This window comes from Onychomys torridus, chromosome 2 (genome assembly GCF_903995425.1).
Source record: "Onychomys torridus chromosome 2, mOncTor1.1, whole genome shotgun sequence".
NCBI classification, from domain to species: domain Eukaryota; kingdom Metazoa; phylum Chordata; class Mammalia; order Rodentia; family Cricetidae; genus Onychomys; species Onychomys torridus.
The window spans coordinates 141,579,874-141,600,391 of NC_050444.1; the positions used below are offsets into that span (position 1 = coordinate 141,579,874).

Below are 20,518 nucleotides of genomic sequence, written 5' to 3' on the forward strand. Positions count from 1 at the left end.
AAGAGTACATTGACTTCTGAAGTCCTCGAACATACAAGCTGCTCAAGAACATGCGAGCTCCCTTTTATGCAGCCTAAGGCAGAAGGACAAAACCTGCCGTGTCTTGGCTTGCATGATATTCTCTCCCTACATGCCTCAATGCTCTCTCTGATGGCTGTGATCCTTTGCTTGGATCCTAGCCACCTCTAGGCCTCACTCTCCTCAAGGTGGCATTTTAATAGCTCATCCATCATTCACTTCCTCCCTCATCCATATATACTGCATAATCATGAAGTGCCAGGAACTTGGCTGGACACTGGAGAAACAAGGATGAGTAAGACATAACCCCTGTCCTTAAGGGACCTCATGGTGCGGTGTTAGAGGGGACCACTGCCACAAGGCAGTGTACAATATTCATCAGGTGGCCATCACCTCATCAGAACATCAAGACTCCCATACCAGGACGGAGCTGACCGGCATACTTGTGGCCAACAGGCAATCAGAGCACTGGCTCTAATTTGGTTCTTCAATCCCATAACTGTTATAAAGACTACAACACCCTGTCCCTGGTGCCAGGGAAGCATTTGTCTTTTGTGGTAATCGCCTCTGCTTTCTCTTGTTAGATAATAGAAGTTACAAAAGTCTCTGGCTCCCAAGACTCTGTCCCTTGCTTGAGTAGTTTCCTTCAGCCTGGTTCTTGAGACGTCAAACCTCCTTTCCACCCTGCACTCTTGTGCTGTCATTTCATCTCTGCCAATATCAACAGTGATGGTGAAGGTGATGATGGTGGTGGTGATGAGGAGGAGGAACGGTCATCGTGATGGCAACAAAGATGGTGATGTGATGATGAAGGTGGCGTGATGATAGTGCTGATAGTGATGATGCTGACAATAATTGGGGTAATGGTGGTGATGATGGTGGTGTGATTAGTGATGATGATGATATGATGGTAATGATTGTGCTGGTGATAACAATGGTGATGATGGTAACAGCCATGGCTGTGATGAGGATGACAACAATGGTGCTGATGCTGACAACAGTGGTGATGATATGATACTGGTAAGGATTGTAACAGCCATGACAGTCATAATGATGGCAATGGTAATGATGATGACAATGGTTGTGGTGGTGTGACGAGGGTGAGAGAGAGCGGTGATAATGATGACGATGAGGAACATGGAGCTTTTTCTCTTTTTCCAGGTGCCATTTGGCATCATATTCATTGCTCCATCAACACAACCTTTGAGGGTAGTGACTATAACCTTTCTCCATTTTTCAGATGAGGGCAAGGGGAGGAAGCTTAGGGAGTGTATAGTCTCCAAGTCCCCAGTTTAATCCCCACTATCAGAGAGACAGGGTAAGGTGATGGAGAAAATGGTGTACTACCTCCCATTTCTAAGACCAGATTGGAATTCAAGAGATAAACTGGAGAAGAGCATCCCTGATAGCTGAGTAGCCTGAGTAGAGAGGCAAGGCCATTGCATGCCTGCTGGTACTCAGATTACAGAACACTGAAAGAGGACATGTATGCCTAGAGATACTACACAGAGTTACTACACAGACTCCCGACGGCCAAGCCAAAAGAACAGAGGCCAATGTGAGGTGTTTGGGCAGGGCTGTTGACAAGCTTCAGGAGGATGAAGCTGGGGAAGGGCGGAGGACCTCTTGCAGGGAGAGGAAGCAAATGCACCAGAACAGCAGCAGTAGAAATGACAAAAATGAGGAAGCGATGACTCAAAGGCCAAGATGGAAGGAGCTGGAGGAGAAAGGCCTGGTGCTCTGGAGCCTCTGGATCCCCAGTTTGTGCAACTACTTAATAACAGCGGTAGGAAGAACTGCCCTGTTGGAAGAGTCGTTCAAACAAGGCAGCTCCTTGGTTCCCCAGGTTTCTCTGGCTTGCCCTGTGGGGAAGACTGCTGTAAGCAGGGATCTCCTGGAACACATGAACTTCAGTGTAAAGCACCAGGCTGCCCTGCCCAGCTCATTCCCAATTTTGTTTTGTTTGGATGTTGAATGTCATGCGCTTAGTTCATGGGACAAGGCAAGGGTGGGGGCAGCACAATGTCAACATTGTGGGGGTGGAGAGGTTCTGAGACCTGGAAAAGGGGGGCTCAGGAGGGAGGCACACCTGTTATGGATCCCAACCTGCAGCCCACAGGGTCCCTGACATCACTCTCCAACTACTGAGAGACCTGGGAATATGTGTTCCAGCAGCAGGGTGCCCAACTGCCTTCCCCAGACTCAAGGAGGTGTTGACTCCTGGAGGGGAAGAAAGCATGGCTTATCACTTTAGATAGCAAAGACGCCCAAAACTGCCTGGGAATGGGAGGCGTATGTCAGGATGGGTCTCCATGTGTGGATCTTGTTAGTTTTACTCTCATCTCCAGGCTCCATGCTTTCAAGACAATAGTCAAAGACAATGTGTGTCTGAAGCGATTTCTCTAGCAAAGTAAATCCACTCAATTGCTTAATAACGATAGTAGAAAGAATTGCCCTGTTGGGAGAGTCATTCAGACAAGGCAGTGAGTGCCTTGGCTTCTCAAGTCTTTCTGGCTTACCCTGTGTAGGTTGGCTTGAACAAGGGTCTTACTGGAACAAATGGGATTCAGCTGTGGGGGGAAAAAAAAAACAGGCTGCTGGGCTCCTTCTGATCTTGCTTTTTGTTTTGCTTGCATTGTGAGTGCTTAATACAGATTTCTTCCTGCAGACTTATCTCTCTGCTAGACTTTACAGGACACTCAGCAAAGCCTTTGACCTCTGCAAAGCAGGTTCAACCCGATTTGACAAGTTCACGTGCCCAGGGAGGGTCTGGAAGCAGTCAGGGAGGCTGATCACAGGATCACTCTCCCACTCCCTTTCTCGCTCACAGTACACTCCATCCTTAGGAAGCTCCCATCCTTCCCCAAACTTGCTGAGTTCTTCCCACAAGCTCTGCTTCTCCATCCTCAAGACCAGGGACACATTTAATTTGGGAAGCCTTGACAGTGAAGCTACTGTTAATTATGACACCGTCTTCTATCATGGAACTGTACCAACATCATCTGCTACAGCCGCAGTGCAGGGGTGCCCAATCTATCTCGAAAGCCTTCTCTAAGTCTTAATCATGTGCTCCCTCATTAGCATGATTATTGTCTTACATCACCCATTGTCCTTGGCAAGACACTGAAGCTCCATGAAAGATGTCAGGGCCTGTCTCCTCTTTCGGTCACAAAATAATGTTTCACCAACACATTAGATTGAAAACAGTTAAGGGCACACTAAATGTTTCCTGGATATTGCTGCTGTCTGATGAGTCTGTGTCCCACCCTATTCACTGGACTGGCAACTCTTCAAGGGAAGAGGTTTTTCCCTTCTTAGCCCTGTATCCCTGTGGCCCAGCACTTGGGCCTCATCTACAGAAGGCTAAGCATTCATTGAAGGAATCAAACAGAAATGAATGAACAAGTACTGTTCTGTAGTCAGAGCAATGGAGTCAAGAGAAAACCCAAAGCCCCCATTCTGAGGCTGAGGAATTTTATTAGTGATGCTGTGGCGAATGAATGAATATGTAATCCTGGAATATGAGTCAGTAAGTGGCTTGCCACAATTCTCTAAGCCCAAATTTAAGACTAATTAAAAGATAACTGAGCAGGATTCTGGAGTTTAATTGACTCTAGACAGAACTATTGATTTCTTGCCAAAACCCATTTCTCCCCACTTCTTCCCCACCTCTTTAAATGGCACCATTGTTCAACCCCGAGGTAAAAACCCTGCATTCCACCTCTTTGTCTCAGTGTGCCCAAGCCATTATCAGGGTCCCTAGTTCCCTCATGCTGCACATGGAACCCTCTATTCCGTCTATCTGTGGCACAGTCACTGTGGTCCAAAGACTGTCCCATGGGGGCCTCAACTGGTCTACTGTAGCATCTTCTCAGAGACCTGACTTCTCTCACACACCCTAAGCCATCCCTGCGCAGAAACTGAAGGGATCTTCGAAGACCTCCCAGAGTGTGCCACCACATCTGCACTAGACCTCAGCTCTACGCGGTGACACTTGGAGGTCTCTTAAGAACTCGCCAGCCTGACTTGGGTGTCAACTGGCACTATGTCCCCGTCCCTCAGGGCCTTCCAGCCACACCCTCTTTCCCAGAGCTCCTATCATCCTTTCAGGGTCCTTGCACTTGCTGTATCTCCTGTCCTCCACCTAGATGCTTCCTCCAGTATTGTCAGACTACCAGCTGCTCACTGGCATTGGAGACTCAGCTCCTAGGCGTCTACCTTCAGCCGAACAGGTCTCTTGCTGTTTCTTCCATTGCCATACTTGTTGCTATCTGATATTATCTCACCTCTTTTATGTGCTTATTGCTGGTCTCCCCCAACAAGAATACATTCACAGTTTGAAGTTACCATAGATTTTTTTTTTTTGGTTTAAATTTTACTTATGTTCTGTTATTTTATCTAGCTCAAAAGAATTGTCCCCCATCACTTAGCACTGCACTGGGCACAGCTATTTGATACATATTGTTTGATTGAGTAAAGGAACTCCTATGTGCCTATAAAGCAAACACAGCATGAAAAGGAATGTGACTGTGGTGCCAATCATCACTAACAGGAATATATAATGCAGCAAGGGGGGATACAGTCAGCATGCATGGATCCCACTCACATATCTGCACTTGGTTCTGGGGACCTCATTGCCGTGAGCACGAACAGGAAGCCAATATACGAGTAGTTAAAGAGCAAAAGAAAACTAGGGATATTCATCTTGCAAAGCCAAAAAGTCCTGGGAGGGGTCTGCTGTTGTCTTGTACCATCTAAAGCATTACAGATCAGGAGAGCATAAATCAGGAGCCCAAGGAAAGAATACCGATCACTTAGTTTGTTGGGAACAGATTTCAGCTCTAGGGAAACCAAGCCCCTTTGAGAGAGCTGACAGCTTCAGACATGACACTCCTCCATCTGAGAGAGGGTGTGAATGACTGCTTGGCAAGGACATCACAGAAGTGACTCAGACAGCTCAGGATGGCCTCCAAGACCTCATGTCAAGGGTTTTGAGACATTTAGGGACAGGGTCAAGAAACTTATTTGGGGATCTAGAGAGATGGCTAAGTGGTGAAGAGAACCAGGTATTCTTCCAGAGGACCCAGCCTCAATCTCCAGTACCCACATGGCAGCTCATAACCGTCTGTAACTCCAGATTGAGGGGGATCAGTGCCCTCTTCTGGCCTCTTAGAACACTAGGCACACATGTGGTACACAAACGTACACACAAAACACCCATACACACAAGTAATTTAAAGATTTTTAAAGTTTGTGGATGACAAGATTCAAGAACTTGCTTAGCTATCCTGAAAAGAAATACTACCAAGAACTTGCTCAACTAATCTGAAAAGAGATATTACCTAACCAAACTCTACAGATTAGGCAGGGAAAAGACTGATAGGCGGGTGTCTCATGGCCTGAACACCCTGGTGTGCTCTCTAGTTTTAAAATCTACCCATGATCACTCAGGACATGGGGTTCCCAGGTAATGTGACTATGCAGAGAAGCCTCATGTTCTAGGGGAAGATGACCACCCTGGTCACATCTGGGTCAAGATGGTCCAGTACTTCATTTCTGAAATTCTACCCTTTCTTAAGAGTAGAACCAGCCGGGCGGTGGTGGTGCACACCTTTAATCCCAGCACTCAGGAGGCAGAGCCAGGCGGATCGCTGGGAGTTTGAGGCCAGCCTGGGCTACCAAGTTCCAGGAAAGGCACAAAGCTACACAGAGAAACCCTGTCTCGGAAAACAAAAAAAGAGTAGAGACTCAGACCTCAGGCAAAGAAAGGAACTTCTTCAACCCTCAGCTTACTCCTCTGTAACAAAGTATTTTAACATCTGGGATGCTATGAGTTTGAGCTCATCCTGGGATGTATAATGGCTTCCAGGCCAGTCTGGGCTGCATAGTGAGATCCTGTCTCAAGATAACAAATAAATAAGAATAAATTTCATTTAGAAGTGTGTGTGTGTGGGGAGGGGGGTAGCAACTGAAACAAGAACAGCACAGTTTAATAATTATAGGAATTTAGATCTATAGACTCTCACTACCCTAATTTATTTTGAGAGTTTGCAGATATGTATGGTGAAAACAAAATGAGTTTAAAAAGGTACCTACTCCTGCAAAATTTGCAAGGTTTAACAGAAATCATAACTCTTTTTATTAGAAGGGATTTATCAATCCTAATTCTTAGCAGTACCATAGAACAATTCTGAGTTGTCACCTCCAGCAACCCCTGCCATCACCCCCATTTGGCAGATGAGTAAACCAAAGCTCAGATCCATCATACAGTCACAGGTTCTGTAGCCGGCACAGGGCTAAACCTGGTTGTCTGACTCCAGGACCATGGCTGGCTTTCATTTCAAGAAATGTTCACTCACTGTGTTCTGCCAGATGGACAGCTACACAATTGTGATGTGGTTTCTTCATCTAAGTTGGTGGTTTCTCAGGTCTCCTCTTACTCTCTGAACTCTTTCAAATGCAACCAGACTTAGAACTCCAGTTAGCAAAGCCAACAAAAGCCAGAACAGCTCTGGCTGGGGCCTGTGTAGGGCCCGGCAAATAGCCCACTTGACTCCAGGGTGGCCTTCTAAAAGGCCTTCAGGTCTTGGAGCATCGCATGAGAACTCTAGATGAAAGCCAACAGTGGTAACCCTCCAACGCCCCAAACACGATGATTTACATATTAAGGCAGTCTTGTTTGTAAAATGCATCTTTCATTTCTTTGTTTCCCATCACATTCTACCCTCTTTATCGACTCTGAGTTAGACAAAGCGGGACACATCATCAATTTGCAGAGGAGAAAATCAAGGCCAAATGGAGTGAATCAACCGGCCAAAGGTAGGCCAGTTCAATTTCCGGCCAAGTGTGGACTGGACGCCGAGTCTGTCTCCATGAATTTGGTGTGACCTGGCAGAGAAGGGGCTATCTACTGGAAATTGCTGCTGGCCTTTGATCCAGAAAGTGGACAATCAGCTCCTTGGCCACTGAGAGAGCTGAGTACACCTCCAAGGTTTTCTGTGCCAAGGCGCTGCCCCAGAGCAGATGGCAATGAACAGGACAGAGGAGCTCAGTGCCACTCAACACAGGATTCTGGCTATAGAAAGGCCCTTTCCATCTGAGTTGGGTCCCGCTGAGCACAGGGCAGAGGAGGCAGAAGCAGCCAGCATGCCTCCTACCTTCATCTGCATTGAGCAAAGAAGCTTGCAAAGGGACTACAGCAAGTGCCGACCTGAGCATCTGCTACACTTTGCTTTCCCTCTCAGCTATTCAGAGAGCCCTGAAACCTGAGGCAGCCGGTAAATGCCTGAATGGTTCCCCCATCTCTGAACCTAGTTGGAGCATGTGTTGGGGGCAGACAACACTTAATTATCACTTACTCTTTAATTAGCACTTAATTATTAACACTTAATCCATCTGTAAAATGGGGACACTAATACCTGTTTCATAGGGATGCTAGGAGGATTAATTAACGCTCACAGCCCACTTTGAAGATGCAGAGCCTTGAAAGAGTACTCAGCAGTGACATTAATCACTGCAGTGGATGAACTCCTTTTCCTAATGAGATCCCTTCTTCCTCTCTGCCCCTCCTTTGCCTTTCCAATATCCAGCCCCAACATCTCCTCAACTTTTCCCTAGTACAGAAACACTTAGCTCTGTGTTTCCCAGACATGGGATTTCCCATCCCGGAAACTGACTATTTACAGCCATCTTCCCGCACTTTAATTTTCTATTATGTCCTCTGAATATGTCAATGCCTTCCCAGTAAATATTTTGATGTGCGCTCTTGCAGTAGCTCTGTGGATGCTGAATGGGACAGCTGCTTTCTGTATTAGGGGATTCCAGATGTGGTTTACAACCACCAGACTCATCCGTGAGAGGGGAAAGATCATCCAGTTGCCTCTGGAGACAGTGATCTAACCCCTAGTCTTGGTGAGAATGCTCTTGTAAGCACCCCAGATCTTCATCTTAGCTGCCTATGCTTTTAGAATGAAAAATGTCTCCTTAGCAGCTGCCAGTAAAGCTCTCTTCCCTCGCGCTGAAACTTCAGGACCTTGGTCAGCTCCCTCCTCCAAACTGCCCATACTAAGGATTATGGGGATGGAGAAAATGTGTGTAGAGTTCAACACCCGGCCAGATCCTTCAACCCCAAGTCAGACTGCATTCCCCTCCCTTCATTCCTTGACAATCAACCAAACAGGGGACTACTCACTCTTCTTGGAAGCTGACAGTCGCAGTCATTGGCGCGGAGAGTTTCTCCAGCGAGGTCCTGGGCTGCAGGGACTCCGGCAAGCCCTGGACTCTCTTCCAGATGTCATGGCAAATCTTGTCTAGGCTATCCTGGGGTGTGTCCTGGTGAATCCAGACATATCTGGGGAATGGCCCCAGGGCAGAGGGACGCTTGGCCACCAGGGCCGAGGATGGAGGGAGCCCATTTCCACTAGCCATCCTCTTTCTCTCTTTCCGAAAGCCCCTTTGTCCACCCAGGGCTGGGAGACAAAGGGACTGTCCACCACCAGCCCTCATTCACCAGAAAAGGAGCTGAGGACTGGGCCTGGGAAGTAGTCAGTTCTGGCGGGCTGTTGCTGCAGCCAAGGGGTGGGCTTCAGAGGCCTTTGGTTTGGGTAGGGGTGAGGAGTAGGGGGCAACTTTCTTTTGGGGAGAGGTGGCTTATGTTGACTTGCTTTTATTTGCTCTTTCCTGACTTTGGCCCCCCTCCCCCTCTCCCTTAGAAGAAAATATTTAAAAGTCAACAAAAACCAGTAACTTAGTAACCGTGGAATGCCCCGGAACTCAGGAACCAAGCGCCTGGGCGGGCAGAATGACATCTGGGAACGGCTGGAGGGGAGGAATGGCTCTCCCCACAGAACCCGGCACTCCCCCGTTGCGACACCCCTGTGACACCTTTCAGGGCCTGGGACTCAGCCCATTCTCGCCTGACAAGCCACCAAGAGGGTTGAGTAAGGGCTGGGCACTGTACTAGACTGGGTGGGGGCAGGCCATGGGACTGTCACCTCCCACCTTCCCAGAGATCGGGTGCACACCGAGGGCTAACGGCCCCCCGCCCACCGCAGGTCCTGGCTTTAGCTCTCCTGGCTGCCCCCTTTCGTCCCTCTCTCTCTCTGCTGCTGCTGCTGCTCTGCCTCCCTAGAAAGAAATCTTCAATGCGGTGTTGTGCTGGCAGTCAGCCTGGCCCAGGTCCCCAGCGGACACCTGTGGCGCCTCCACGCAGAGCTGCGACCCAGCACAGCAGGGGTCCCAACCCTTAAAACGGCGCCGATTGGGCAGGGCGGGCCCGGGCGGGGGCCAGCAGATTTACGTGCGGAGTAGCTCCCACACCCCTGCCGTCGAGAGCTGGGATTCTTTCTGTGGGTTCAAGCGCAACGGCTCGGCCGCTGAGTGCGCGGGGGCACGGGCCGGGCGTTCGTACCCAAGGATCTCAGGTGGAGTGGGGGAGGGGTGCAGCTGGGAAGACCCCAGGAAGCCTCCCTTTTGAAGTAAGTCAAAGTGAAACAGTGCCTCCACCCCACCAAAGAGTACAAACTTCAGAGCCTGCGAGGGTGGGGCACTTGCCCCTTGGTCCTCTGGCTTTAAGCCTAACTGCCGAATGCCAAGGGCTGAACTCAAACCTTGTCCTATTCAAGCTAAAGAGTTTAGTACTACTTTTTATTCGGCATGCACGGTGGGAGGAAACTGAGTCTCCAAGTCCTAAAAGGTTGTGTCCAGAGTTCATGAGGGAAGACTGGAATTCAAAAGCTCCGGACTCTAGACCTATCTAGTGCCCTGGGCTTCCAAGCAGATCCCAGCACTGGGACATGGAGGCAGACAGAGGTGGAAAAAACAAAAAACAAAACTCCACTCACTCACTCTTTAGTAGGGATCGATAGTCCACCACCGCGTGCACAGCACCTTGCCACGCAGTCCCTCGTCTCCCACCCACCCCACCCCACAAAGCAGTTCACCCTGGGAAGAAGAAGCAGGAATTGGAGGAAGAAAGAATAGAGGCAGGTCGAGACAGCCCGGAGCAGCCAGTCTCAGTGAACTGACACTATACTCCTTAGCTGTGTGACCTGAATCCTTCTTCCTTTTTCTCCACTACTCACGGACCTTTCTGTACCAGGTAAGCTGCTGGGCGCTGGAGAAGCAAGGTGATGGAGAAAGATCTGCTGACTCCTTTCACAGAGACATCTTCTGACCGTGGGAGGTGTATTATTAACTCAAAAAGCCGGAAGCAATGACCACAGATAGGCCAAAGAGCTGCTGCAAAGTAGCCGATTTTGAAGACTGAATTTCTGAGTTGAGTGTGGTGGCACACACCTGTAATCCCAGCATTTGGGAGGCTGAGGCAGGAGGATCTCATGTTCCAGGCTAGCCTGAGGTACACAGTGAGCCAGTCCATCACATTTCTGACACACAACAGGTACTTAATAAATTCATGTCTGATAAATTAATGGCATACTGTATATAAAGTGTCTGGCATACTGTAGGTGCCCACCACGTAGCTTTGCTCTTTACAGAGGGGCTGAGTTCCTGGAAATGTTGACTCTGAGTTTTGCAAGCCGAGCTTCATTCCTTTTTGATTTTCATTATGAAATTGAAGATGTACTCCTTTGGGGAAAATTCTGAGGACCTAGACTGAATAAAATTATAGTTAAGAATGTAGAAAACCTTTTAAGAGTGTATTTAAAGGAAAAGTGATCACTTCTGATGAAATATTAATAGTACTGAAAATGTCACTCAGTGTTTGTGCCGCTTGGCATTTGGTTGGCTAACACCCATGCTCAGAGCAGAGTCAAGACCTTGCACTGCCCAGGCCACAGGATTCAGAAAGCCAGCTTGGCTCCCCCACTGCCACCCCCGCATTCTATTCCCCTGATCAGGAAACCAGGCACGCAGGACTAAATCAGAAAGGACAGGAGGGGACAAAAAAGGTAAAAGAAGCAGAGGTAGGGAACAAAGATAGAGGTGGTTTCTTAGAGTACACAGGCTTCTGTGAGATGCTGAAAAATCCTTAAGTGCTGTCTTTAAAACTGCATAAAGCTACCTCTGATATGAATGCCACCAGCCTCTCAGAGTTACTGAAATTTTAATTGTATTTTAACATAAGTTTAAAAATTCAGTTCTTGGGCTGGAAAGAAGAGGGCTCAGTGGATGAAGTACTTGCCCTGTAAGCATGCGGCTGCCCTGGCTTCAGGTCCCCAACGATGTCGTAAAGAAGCAAGGCAGCAGTACACTGCAACTCCAGCACTGGGGAGGTAGAGACAGGAGGATCCCTGGGTGTCCTGGAGAGGTTAGTGTTAGCTCCGCACAAGTTAGAGTCATCTGAGAGGAGGAAATCATTGAAAAACTGCCTCCATAAGACTGGCCTATAGACAAGTCTGTGGGGCATTTTCTGAACTAGTGACTGATGTGGGAGGGCCCAGCACACTGGAGGTGGTATAACCCCTGTGCTGGAGGTCCTAGGGTGTGTAAAAAACCAAGCTGAGCAAGCCAGGCAGAATAAGTCAGTAAGCAGCACTCCCCCTTGGCCTCCTGCCTCCAGGTTCATACCTTGAATTCCTATCCTGACTCCCTTTGATGATAGACGGTGATATGGAACTCTAAACTGAAATAAACCCTTTTGTCCCCAAGTTGCTTTTAGTTATGGTGTTTTATTACAGCAATAGAAACCTTAGCTGAGACACTGGGAATGGCTGGCCAGCCGGTCTAGTGGAATCAATGAGCTCCAGAGTCAATGAAAGACCCTGTCTAAAAAAAAAAAAAAAAAAAAAAAAAAAAATTAGGAGAGTGGTAGACAATGCAACCCAGTGTATTGACCTTTTGGCCTCCACATATACATATAAACATATAGGAACCCACCACACAAGCACACACACACACACACACACTCACCTATTTAAATAAAATAAAATAGGAAAAAATATCAGTCTTCACCTGCATTAGGCACATCCCAAGTGCTCAAGAGCCACCTGTGTCTGGGATTATCATGTTGGATAGCACAGAGAACATACCACAAGACACGGACTCTAGAGTGAGACTACTTAGGTTTAAATTAAGATTTCATTGGGCTCTGAGTTGTCTGCCGTCACCAGAAACCTAGGGGAGCACTATGTGCTTTGGCATACTGGTTTGTGAAGGCTGTCACACCATATGCTTGCAATGTAGAAATGTACTTTCTAACAGTTCTGGAGGCTAGAAGTTCAAGATATAGAACTTGAATTTCATCCGCAGTATTGTCTTCATTAGGAAGTGTGACGATCAATTTTAATTGCCAACTTAATCTAGTACCTGGGGAGGGAGCCACAGTGAGTCTTAGGGTGGTAGTTTGAATGTAATTGGCCCCCACAATCTCATAGGGAGTGGCACTGTTAGGTGTGGCTTTGTTAGAGGACACGTGTCACTGTGGGGGTGGGCTTTGGGGTTTCCTATGCTCAGGATACCTCCCAGTGTTTCAGTTGACTTCCTATTGTCTGCAAGACGTAGAACTCAGCTACCTCTCCAGCACCATGTCTGCCTGCATGGCCGACATGCTGCCTGCCATGAGGATAATAGACTGAACCTCTGAAACTGTCAGCCACCACCTTGATGAAATGTTTTCCTTTATAAGAGTTGCCATGGTAATGGTGTCTCTTCACAGCAATAGACACCCTAACTGAGACAGATTATCAACATAGATTATGTTGAGATGAGATGATCCATCCACTGTGGGTGGCACCATTCCCGGTGTTCTGAATTGCAAAAGAGTGAAGAACACGAGCTGAGCTTTAACATGCACCCATGAAGTTGCTGTTCTCCACTCTTGACTGTGGGTATAATGTCACTAGTGCTTCAGATTTCTGCTGCCTTAGCACACACCCTTAGTGATGGACTATCACCTTGAATTGTGAGCAAAACACATCCTCTTTTCAGTTTTTTTTTTTTTTTTTTTTTTTTTTTTTGTCCAGGTAGTTTATGACTGCAACTGTAAAGTAACTGAGACAGGATCTCTTTTCCCTAAATGTAGAGGTATCTTCTCCCTTGTCTTCACAGGTCCATGGCCCTGTCTCAATCTCCTTTTCTTAAAAGGTCATTAGGGGTTGGGGAGATGGTTCCATTGGCAAAGTGCTTGTCATGCAAGCACGAGGACTTGCCTTTGGTCCTCAGCACCCAAGGGAAAGGCTGGGAATAGTAGTACTTGCATCCCATTGTTGGGGAGGCGGAGAGAAGCAACTTTCTAGGGCTGGGTAGAATGGACCTGGTTGTAGATACTGTGTTATGAAGTAATTGCTTAGCACATAGTAATTGCTAGAACAACACCTGGCACAGAAGAGGCCCATCAAAGCACCGTACATTGGTTTGCTTGTTGATTACATTGAATGTATGCTATTGGAATCTCTGAGATGCGGCTTCTGGGCTAAGTGTAGTGACAGAGAATTTTAACTGGGGAAGTCATCAAGTGAGCCTCACCAGGCTGTGATTACTTTTGCATTTGTGCGTGTGTGCGTGTGTGTGTGTGTGTGTGTGTGTGTGTGTGTGTGTGTGTGTGTGTGTATGTGTGCGCGCGCGCTTGAGTACATGTATGTGCACATTTATATGGAGGTCAGAGATTGATTTTAGGTGTCTTCCTTGATTTCTATTTTGTTTACTAGGACAGGGTTCCTCCCCTAACCAAGAGCTCTTCATTTGGGCTAGATTAGCTAGCTAGTTTGCCTAGGGCAAATCTCCCTCAGCCTCCCAGATGCTGGTATTACAAGAGGGTTGCTACTTGGCTTTTTATGTGAATACTGGGTAGATTAACTCTCATGCTTGTGCAGTGAGCATTTTGTGCACATATCATCCCTACCTTAACCTCCCTCCCCCCACTGGTTGCATTTTTGAACACCAGTCATGGGCCCCCATAGTGCAAGGCACAGGGATTAGAGAAGTCCTGTACCCTAGACAGATCACCACTTTATGAAGGAGCAAAGCAACCCACCAATGCTTGGCACAGAGCAGGCATGGCACAGACTAAGCTAATTTCAGTGTCTAGGGAGTTACATCCCCTTAGTACCCAAGACTGGTGGAGGCTGAAGATAGAGTACTGAAGAAGACAGGCTTGGCTTCCTTTTTTTTCCCCTTGAAGCCTGCCATTAATGGTCATAGACACCATTTCATTTATGAATTATTTTAACTTGGAAAAGTTCTTAAATTCCCCATTGCTCTGAATATGACCCTGAGCAGCTTGTTTTGCTCTTTCTGCTTCAGTTGGCTTCTCTACAAAACAGCCCTAATAAAAACCCTGACCTCAGAGAGCTGTTTGGTGACAATTGAGACAATATATGTGAGGAGCTCCGTAGTTTGGTGAACACACTGTCGCCAGTGAACGTTAGCTGCCATTAGAGAAGATTTTTGCTTTCTTCCTCTCACCCACCCTTTTCCTACTCTCTTTGTACTTTTCTTCCTTTTTTAGAGAAACAAAAACATAGTCGTTTGGAGCCCAAGGACAAGCCGGAACTTCTGACCCTCCCTGGCCCGCCCTACTTCCCAAGGCTATGCTGGGATTCCAGGCACACACTGCCACACCTTGTTCATTGGTGCTGGAAACTGAAAGCAAGGTCTTGTGAGTGTTAGGCAGGCACTCTACCAAAGGAACTCTCTCTCCAGCCCCAATCAGAAAAAAATCTCAGGGGAAGGCAGCCTTCCTACTTGCCCTCCAGCCAAAGACTACTACTTCCGCATCTGACAAATAGACTAGGTGGCAAAACTCAGAAAAGGGGTGTGCCCGGGCTCTTTAAAAAATCTTAATGGAGCATAGGGTACAACTCAAAGTGCTTACCCTAGCATGGGTAAAGGAAAAGAAAATCAAGAGCCAGCTGTCAGGAAGCTGAGGCAGGAGGATCTCTTTAAGTGTGAAGCCAACCTAGTTGACATAGTGAATTCCAGGGCAGCCAGAGATATATTTAAACCATGAGTAATTTATTTAATTTACGATCAACTGTGGTTTCTCCCCAATCTTGGTGCCTACTCAGGAAATCTTGTGCATTGAGAAAAACTCTAACCTATAAATCCTTATCAAATGTAATATTTTTTATGCCTACCAAATTTGACAGTTAATGAAGTTGCCATAATGTTACACTTTGCATTTGATTAAACATTTACTGATTTCCATGTTGCCATTTTCTTCTTTTTCTTGTGGGACTAATAAAAATTTCCAGGCCTCAAATTCTATTGCAAGTCCCTTAAAAATATCCATAGACAACCCCACCCCATTCCCTTCATATCTAAAAGGTCAAACTGACCAGAGGTAGGACGGGGATATTTAAGCATCCCAAACTTCTGGAGGGACAAAGTATCAGGAAAACGTGGAAGTTGCTGTCATCTTGTCTCGGCAATGGAAGAAGGCTTTAGGCTAGCCAGCTGTTTCCAGGGCTCTGGAAAGGAGCATACAGTGTTCTGGAAGCAAGGCTGTGACTCCTGTCATCTGTCTCCTGGCAACACCACCAGCAATCCCTCCCTCCTGGCTCTGTGTGTGTGTGTGGGGGGGGGGAGTATTCTTCCTCTTGGCCTACAGATGAGGAGGTAGGCAGGAGCTCGGAAGGTAGCAACTGAGGCACTTGAGTTAAAATGTCTGTCCTCCACCATTCAGTGCACATGAGGCATGTGTTAGCACTCCCTACAACCCACTCTATACTTCTATGAGACTCTTCTTTACAGCATCTGCTGACAGAGTATGAAGAACTAGGGGGAGCAGCAGCATTTCTTGTTGATCTCTTTATAATACGAGAATCAAGAGAAATCAAAGTAGAGCCATTAGCGTAGTTCAGCGATGTACTCAGCTCCCAACTTAGACTAAAAGGAGACCAAAATCTGCATTATATTTCTTTAATCGTGTGAGTACATGTTCATAGGTGAGTGCACTTGTGTGCAGATGGATATTTCATGTGTGTCTATGGAGGCAGGAGGCAGACTTTGGACATCCTCCTCAATGTTTCCCCACCTTACTTTTGATATATGGTCTTTCCCTACTCAGGGATCCCTTACTCTGTTAGGCTGGGTGGTCAGTGAGACCCAGGGATCTATCTGCCTCTCTAACTTCCTGGTGCCACTACACCCAGCTCTGTGTGTATGTATATGTGTGTGTGTGTGTGTGTGTGTGTGTGTGCACAAGTGCTCAAACTCCGGTCCTTTTAATTACAGAGCAAGTTTTTTGTTTTGTTTTGGTCTGTTTGTACATCAATGAAGCCATCTTTTCTGCCTCAAGTGTTTTTTGTTGAATACAAATTTCACCATTAATTTAAAACAAAACAAAACAAAAAGTCTGTCCTCCTAATCCCTTACTTGACCAGTGCCTTTGGGATTGCCTTCATATGCAAAGAGACAACAATAAGTAATTAAGGGGATTTTGAAGAGGGAAATGCAGGCTGGGGATGTGTGTGTGTGTGTGTGTGTGTGTGTGTGTGTGTGTGTGTGTGTGTTGGAGCTCTTGTCTAGTGTGAGTGAGGCCCTAGGCTTAATCAATCCCCAGTACTTAAAAACAACAACAAAAGAATAAACATGGCAAGATGCATGCAAGATTCCTAGTATGAAGTCTGGCCCTTGGTACAAGAAAATCAATATTATTATCAGCAATTATTATGAGCAATCTTGTAAAAATGTCAGTTTATGAGATCTGGGGTAAAGAAAAGCCAAGGTTTGGTGAACAAAAATACATAAATAAATATAGAGAAAGAAAGAAGGAAAGAAAGAAAGAAAGAAAGAAAGAAAGAAAGAAAGAAGGAAAGAAGGGAAGAAAGAAAGAAAAGCAGTAAAAAGGAAAGGACATAGGACATGACCGTTCTTAGATATGGTAGAGGAGAGAGTTTATTATAGATGTGTCAGAGGCAGGGACATCTGGGAATGTCCAGAGTGAATGTGACCCTGGGCCACGTGAGGAGTGGGGGGAGGGGCAGGGGGAGAGAGGGGAACCAGGTGGAACAGCTGAGAGTTCCAGAGTAGACAAAAAGATGGTAACCGAAATGCTTGGATTATGTAGAGAAGGGCAGCTGCAGGCAGGGCAGCCCAGCTGCTGGGCTGGAGAAGTTTAGGGTTGGGGGTGGGGTATGCTGGCCAGGAGGACTGTGTAACAGGAAGGGACTGAGGGATGCTGGGAGAATTTGGTAGCCAGTGTCCACTTTGATATGTTCAATAGGCACCTCTGTCATTTGTCCCAGGGTTGAGACCTAACAGTCTGCAGAAGTGGCTTGCAAGGGTGGTCCAATAAGACAACCACCAAGCCAGAATCAGGCTGGCTCCCATTTTGGTCTCCCTGCTAGACCCAGTTATGCTGCAGATTTCTGGAGACAGTCTATACAAGATCTGTGCTAAGTTGGCTGGTTTATGTCCACCTGATACAAGCTAGGGTGATTCAGGAAGAGGAAACCTCAGTTGAGAAAACGCCCACACCAGATTGGCCTGTGGAGTATTTTCCTGATTGATGATTGATGTGGGACAGCCCAGCTCATTGTGGGTGGTGCCACCCCTGGGGTGCTAGTCCAGGGTGTTACAAGAAAGGCTGAGCAAGCCATGGGGAGCAAGCCAGTCAGCAACACTCTTCCACAGGCCTTCTGCATCAGCTCCCATCCTGCCTGAATTCCCTCACTTTTAGAGTATGACCTGAGTGTAAGATGAAATAAACCCTTTTCTTCCCAAGTTGTTCTTTCATGGTGTTTAATCACAGCATTAGAAACCCTAACTAAGCCACCAACTAGAAGCTTCATGCTTTACCCTGACTTTCTTGACTTCCTCAATGGGACACTGATTCGAAGAGGCTTTCAGACTTAAAGTACAAAATGTGGCATTACAGAGTAAAGCCCAAACTGACTCCATTGGAAGAAGGCAGGAAGAGTTGCTGCTTTCAGGTCCCTGAATTGGTCTGTCTGCATGGAGGTAATGAGGTAATAAAACTGGGTATCTAGCCGGGCGGTGGTGGCATACGCCTTTAATCCCAGCACTCGGGAGGCAGAGGCAGGCAGATCTTTGTGAGTTTGAGGCCAGCCTGGGCTATAGAGCAAGATCCAGGAAAGGCGCAAAGCTACACAGAGAAACCCTGTCTTGAAAAACAAAAACAAACAAACAAAACTCGGTATCTCTACTTGTGAGCTAACAAAACTGGGTATCCCCACTTGTGAGCTAACAAAACTGGGTATCCCCACTTGTGAGCTAACACAGAAGTGGAAACGGGTTGAGAGGTAGTTTTTATTTCCCGACAGCAGAAAACACACATCTTCATCTGCAGAGACAAAGTGTTTCCTGGAAATAACCCCAAGCATGAATTTATCATGAGTCCTTGCATAAAGGACACTGAGTGACATACTGGGCAATATATCCCATTCTGCTTTCCTAAAAGACAGCAATGCTGTTAAGGTGGTCAGTTTCTCATATCAGGGCTCTCTGAAGACAGAGAGTGTAACATTAAATTATAACTCAGGGAAGGCATTTCTTTAAGAAATGCAGTCAATGAAGTCCGGGAGACAGTAGTGAGTCCATTTCACAAATACTACTGAGAATCTTCTCAAGGATTTAGCCATCTGTCTATTCATTCATCTAGCCATTCACCCACCCATGCCCCCTTATCTATCCAGCCCTGAATCCATCCACTCATCCAGGTTCACGGAGTGTCCACTGTCTTAGTTAACTCTTGCTGTGCTAAAACACCCTAGTAAAAGCGACATGGAGGAGAAAGGGCTTATCCACACTCAGGAATAAGACCCTGAAGAGGGAGTGGGTCAGATCTCCGGCAAGAATCCACTTCCTAAAGTTTCCACAGCTTTCTCAGTTAGCCCGAGACAAAGTGTTCCAGCATGTGAACCTATGCGAGACATTTCACAGACAGCCTGAGACCAAATGAGTGTTCAGCATGTGAACCTATGCGAGACATTTCACATTCAAGTTACAAAATCCACAAGGCACTGGCGGAAGAGTGCTTGAGAACTCTCACATCTGTACTAAGTTCTGAAGGGCAGATAGGTGAAGGCCAGATGTGGGAGGGGGTGGGGAGCATTCCAGGTAGACACAGCACACACAGCAGGACCCTGAAGGAAGGATCCCTGTAAGAATGTGAGGGCCTCAGCAGAGCTGGAGCAAGGAGGTCAAGATCAAGGAAACCCAAGCTCCGCACCACAAAGACAGACAATGAAGACCTTTGTGGGGAGGGCCTGGCAGGAGTTTGGATTTCACCTGTAGGCTCACAGGAAGTTCAGGGAGGGCAGTGAAATTATGAAGTCGGTATTTTAAAAGATAACTGATGGCAGAGTGGGATTGGTGAGGGCATAAGCAGAGGCGGGTGCCTGTGGTTTACTTAGTGGTTGGAAGTAAACAGAAGGACAGATAATGGGGTCTGGGTCAGGATCTGGTATTAAGGGGGCTGTTTTAGAAGACTAATATATGGACATGGGGACCAGGGTGACTATCCAGGTGTCAGGTTCTGGAATCTACGTGGGTATGGACAATGTTTGCTGAACAGGAGGACTGAACAGAAATTAGAAATGAGCTCTGTTCTGAAAAGGATGGAAGGGAAAGCCTCCTGGGTCATTCGAGAGGAAAGAATTCCAGGCACTGGGAACTCAAGAGGTGTGGATAAAAGTTTTTGCCATTGGGAGCTTCCAGTCAGCCTGGGGGACAGCAAATGAGAAAACTGGCCAGTGTAGAGCCTGGAGTGGCACAGACAGAGGCCCGTGGTACCCCTGTGCCCTTTCTTGGTGCCACAGCCTGGTGGAGCATCTTCTAACTCTCATCTTACCTCCCTGCACTAGCCACTCTGGGATTTCTTTCTAGAAAAGGCTACTTCCCACCTACCTCCCTGTCTCTTGACCGAGCATAGAGCTGCTCTTGTTTCCATGGAATCCCATCACCCAGCATAGATAACTGGGCTTCACTGTTTAGCCCTTCTTGGTACACCATCAACCAGGTAAGGGTGGGAGTGTTGGGAGATGTCTCGTTCTTTCCGAGTGTTTCTTTGAGCCCTAGCACAGAGCATATAAAGGAATACTTGTAGCATGAATGAATGAGTGAGTATGTGAGGAGTTCATGAATGTGGCTGCCTAAGAAAACACAAAGGAAACAAAGCTATGCCAGGGTGTGACTAGCTGCTATAACAGCCCCCAGTCACTCAAAGGCTTAGTACTGTTCAAGAATATTATACACAGAATGGACCAGGATGGGTATTTCTGGTGGGCAGGCGATTTTCCTTTCCATGGTGACTTAGAGACCCAGGCTTCATCTTCTCTGTGGTTTAGCCATCCCCCAATTGTTCTACATCTAGTCTTGCTTATATCCCTTTGGCTGATACCTATCTCACACTGCACCCAACTGCAAAGGTGGCTGGGAGATGTAGTCCTGACTGAGCATTCACTTCCCACTGATAGCTCAGCAGTACACTGTTGACATTTGGGTGGGACCATTCTTTGGGGGTGGAAAGAGCCTCTCCAGGCATCATAGGATAGTTAGCAGTAACCTTGGCCTCTGTCTCTGAGACTCCAGTAGTACCTGTCAGTGTGACAATGAAAAATGTCTGCACTCTCCTGGA

The 20,518-nt window shown here is 47.1% G+C and overlaps 1 protein-coding gene across 2 annotated transcripts in view; it reads right to left on the reverse strand.

Moving 5' to 3' along the window:
- C2H1orf94 (chromosome 2 C1orf94 homolog) overlaps positions 1-8,523 on the reverse strand; it is a 42,766-nt gene extending 34,243 nt beyond the window's left edge. Inside the window, exon 1 of one of the 2 annotated variants that reach the window (XM_036179378.1) lies at positions 8,210-8,523. In XM_036179378.1, the coding sequence (XP_036035271.1) occupies positions 8,210-8,523 (314 nt within the window). Of the gene's footprint in view, positions 1-2,537; positions 2,585-8,209 lie in introns of those variants that run through there. The other variant, XM_036179380.1, reaches the window with a different exon arrangement.
- Between the last annotated feature and the right edge of the window lie 11,995 nt (positions 8,524-20,518).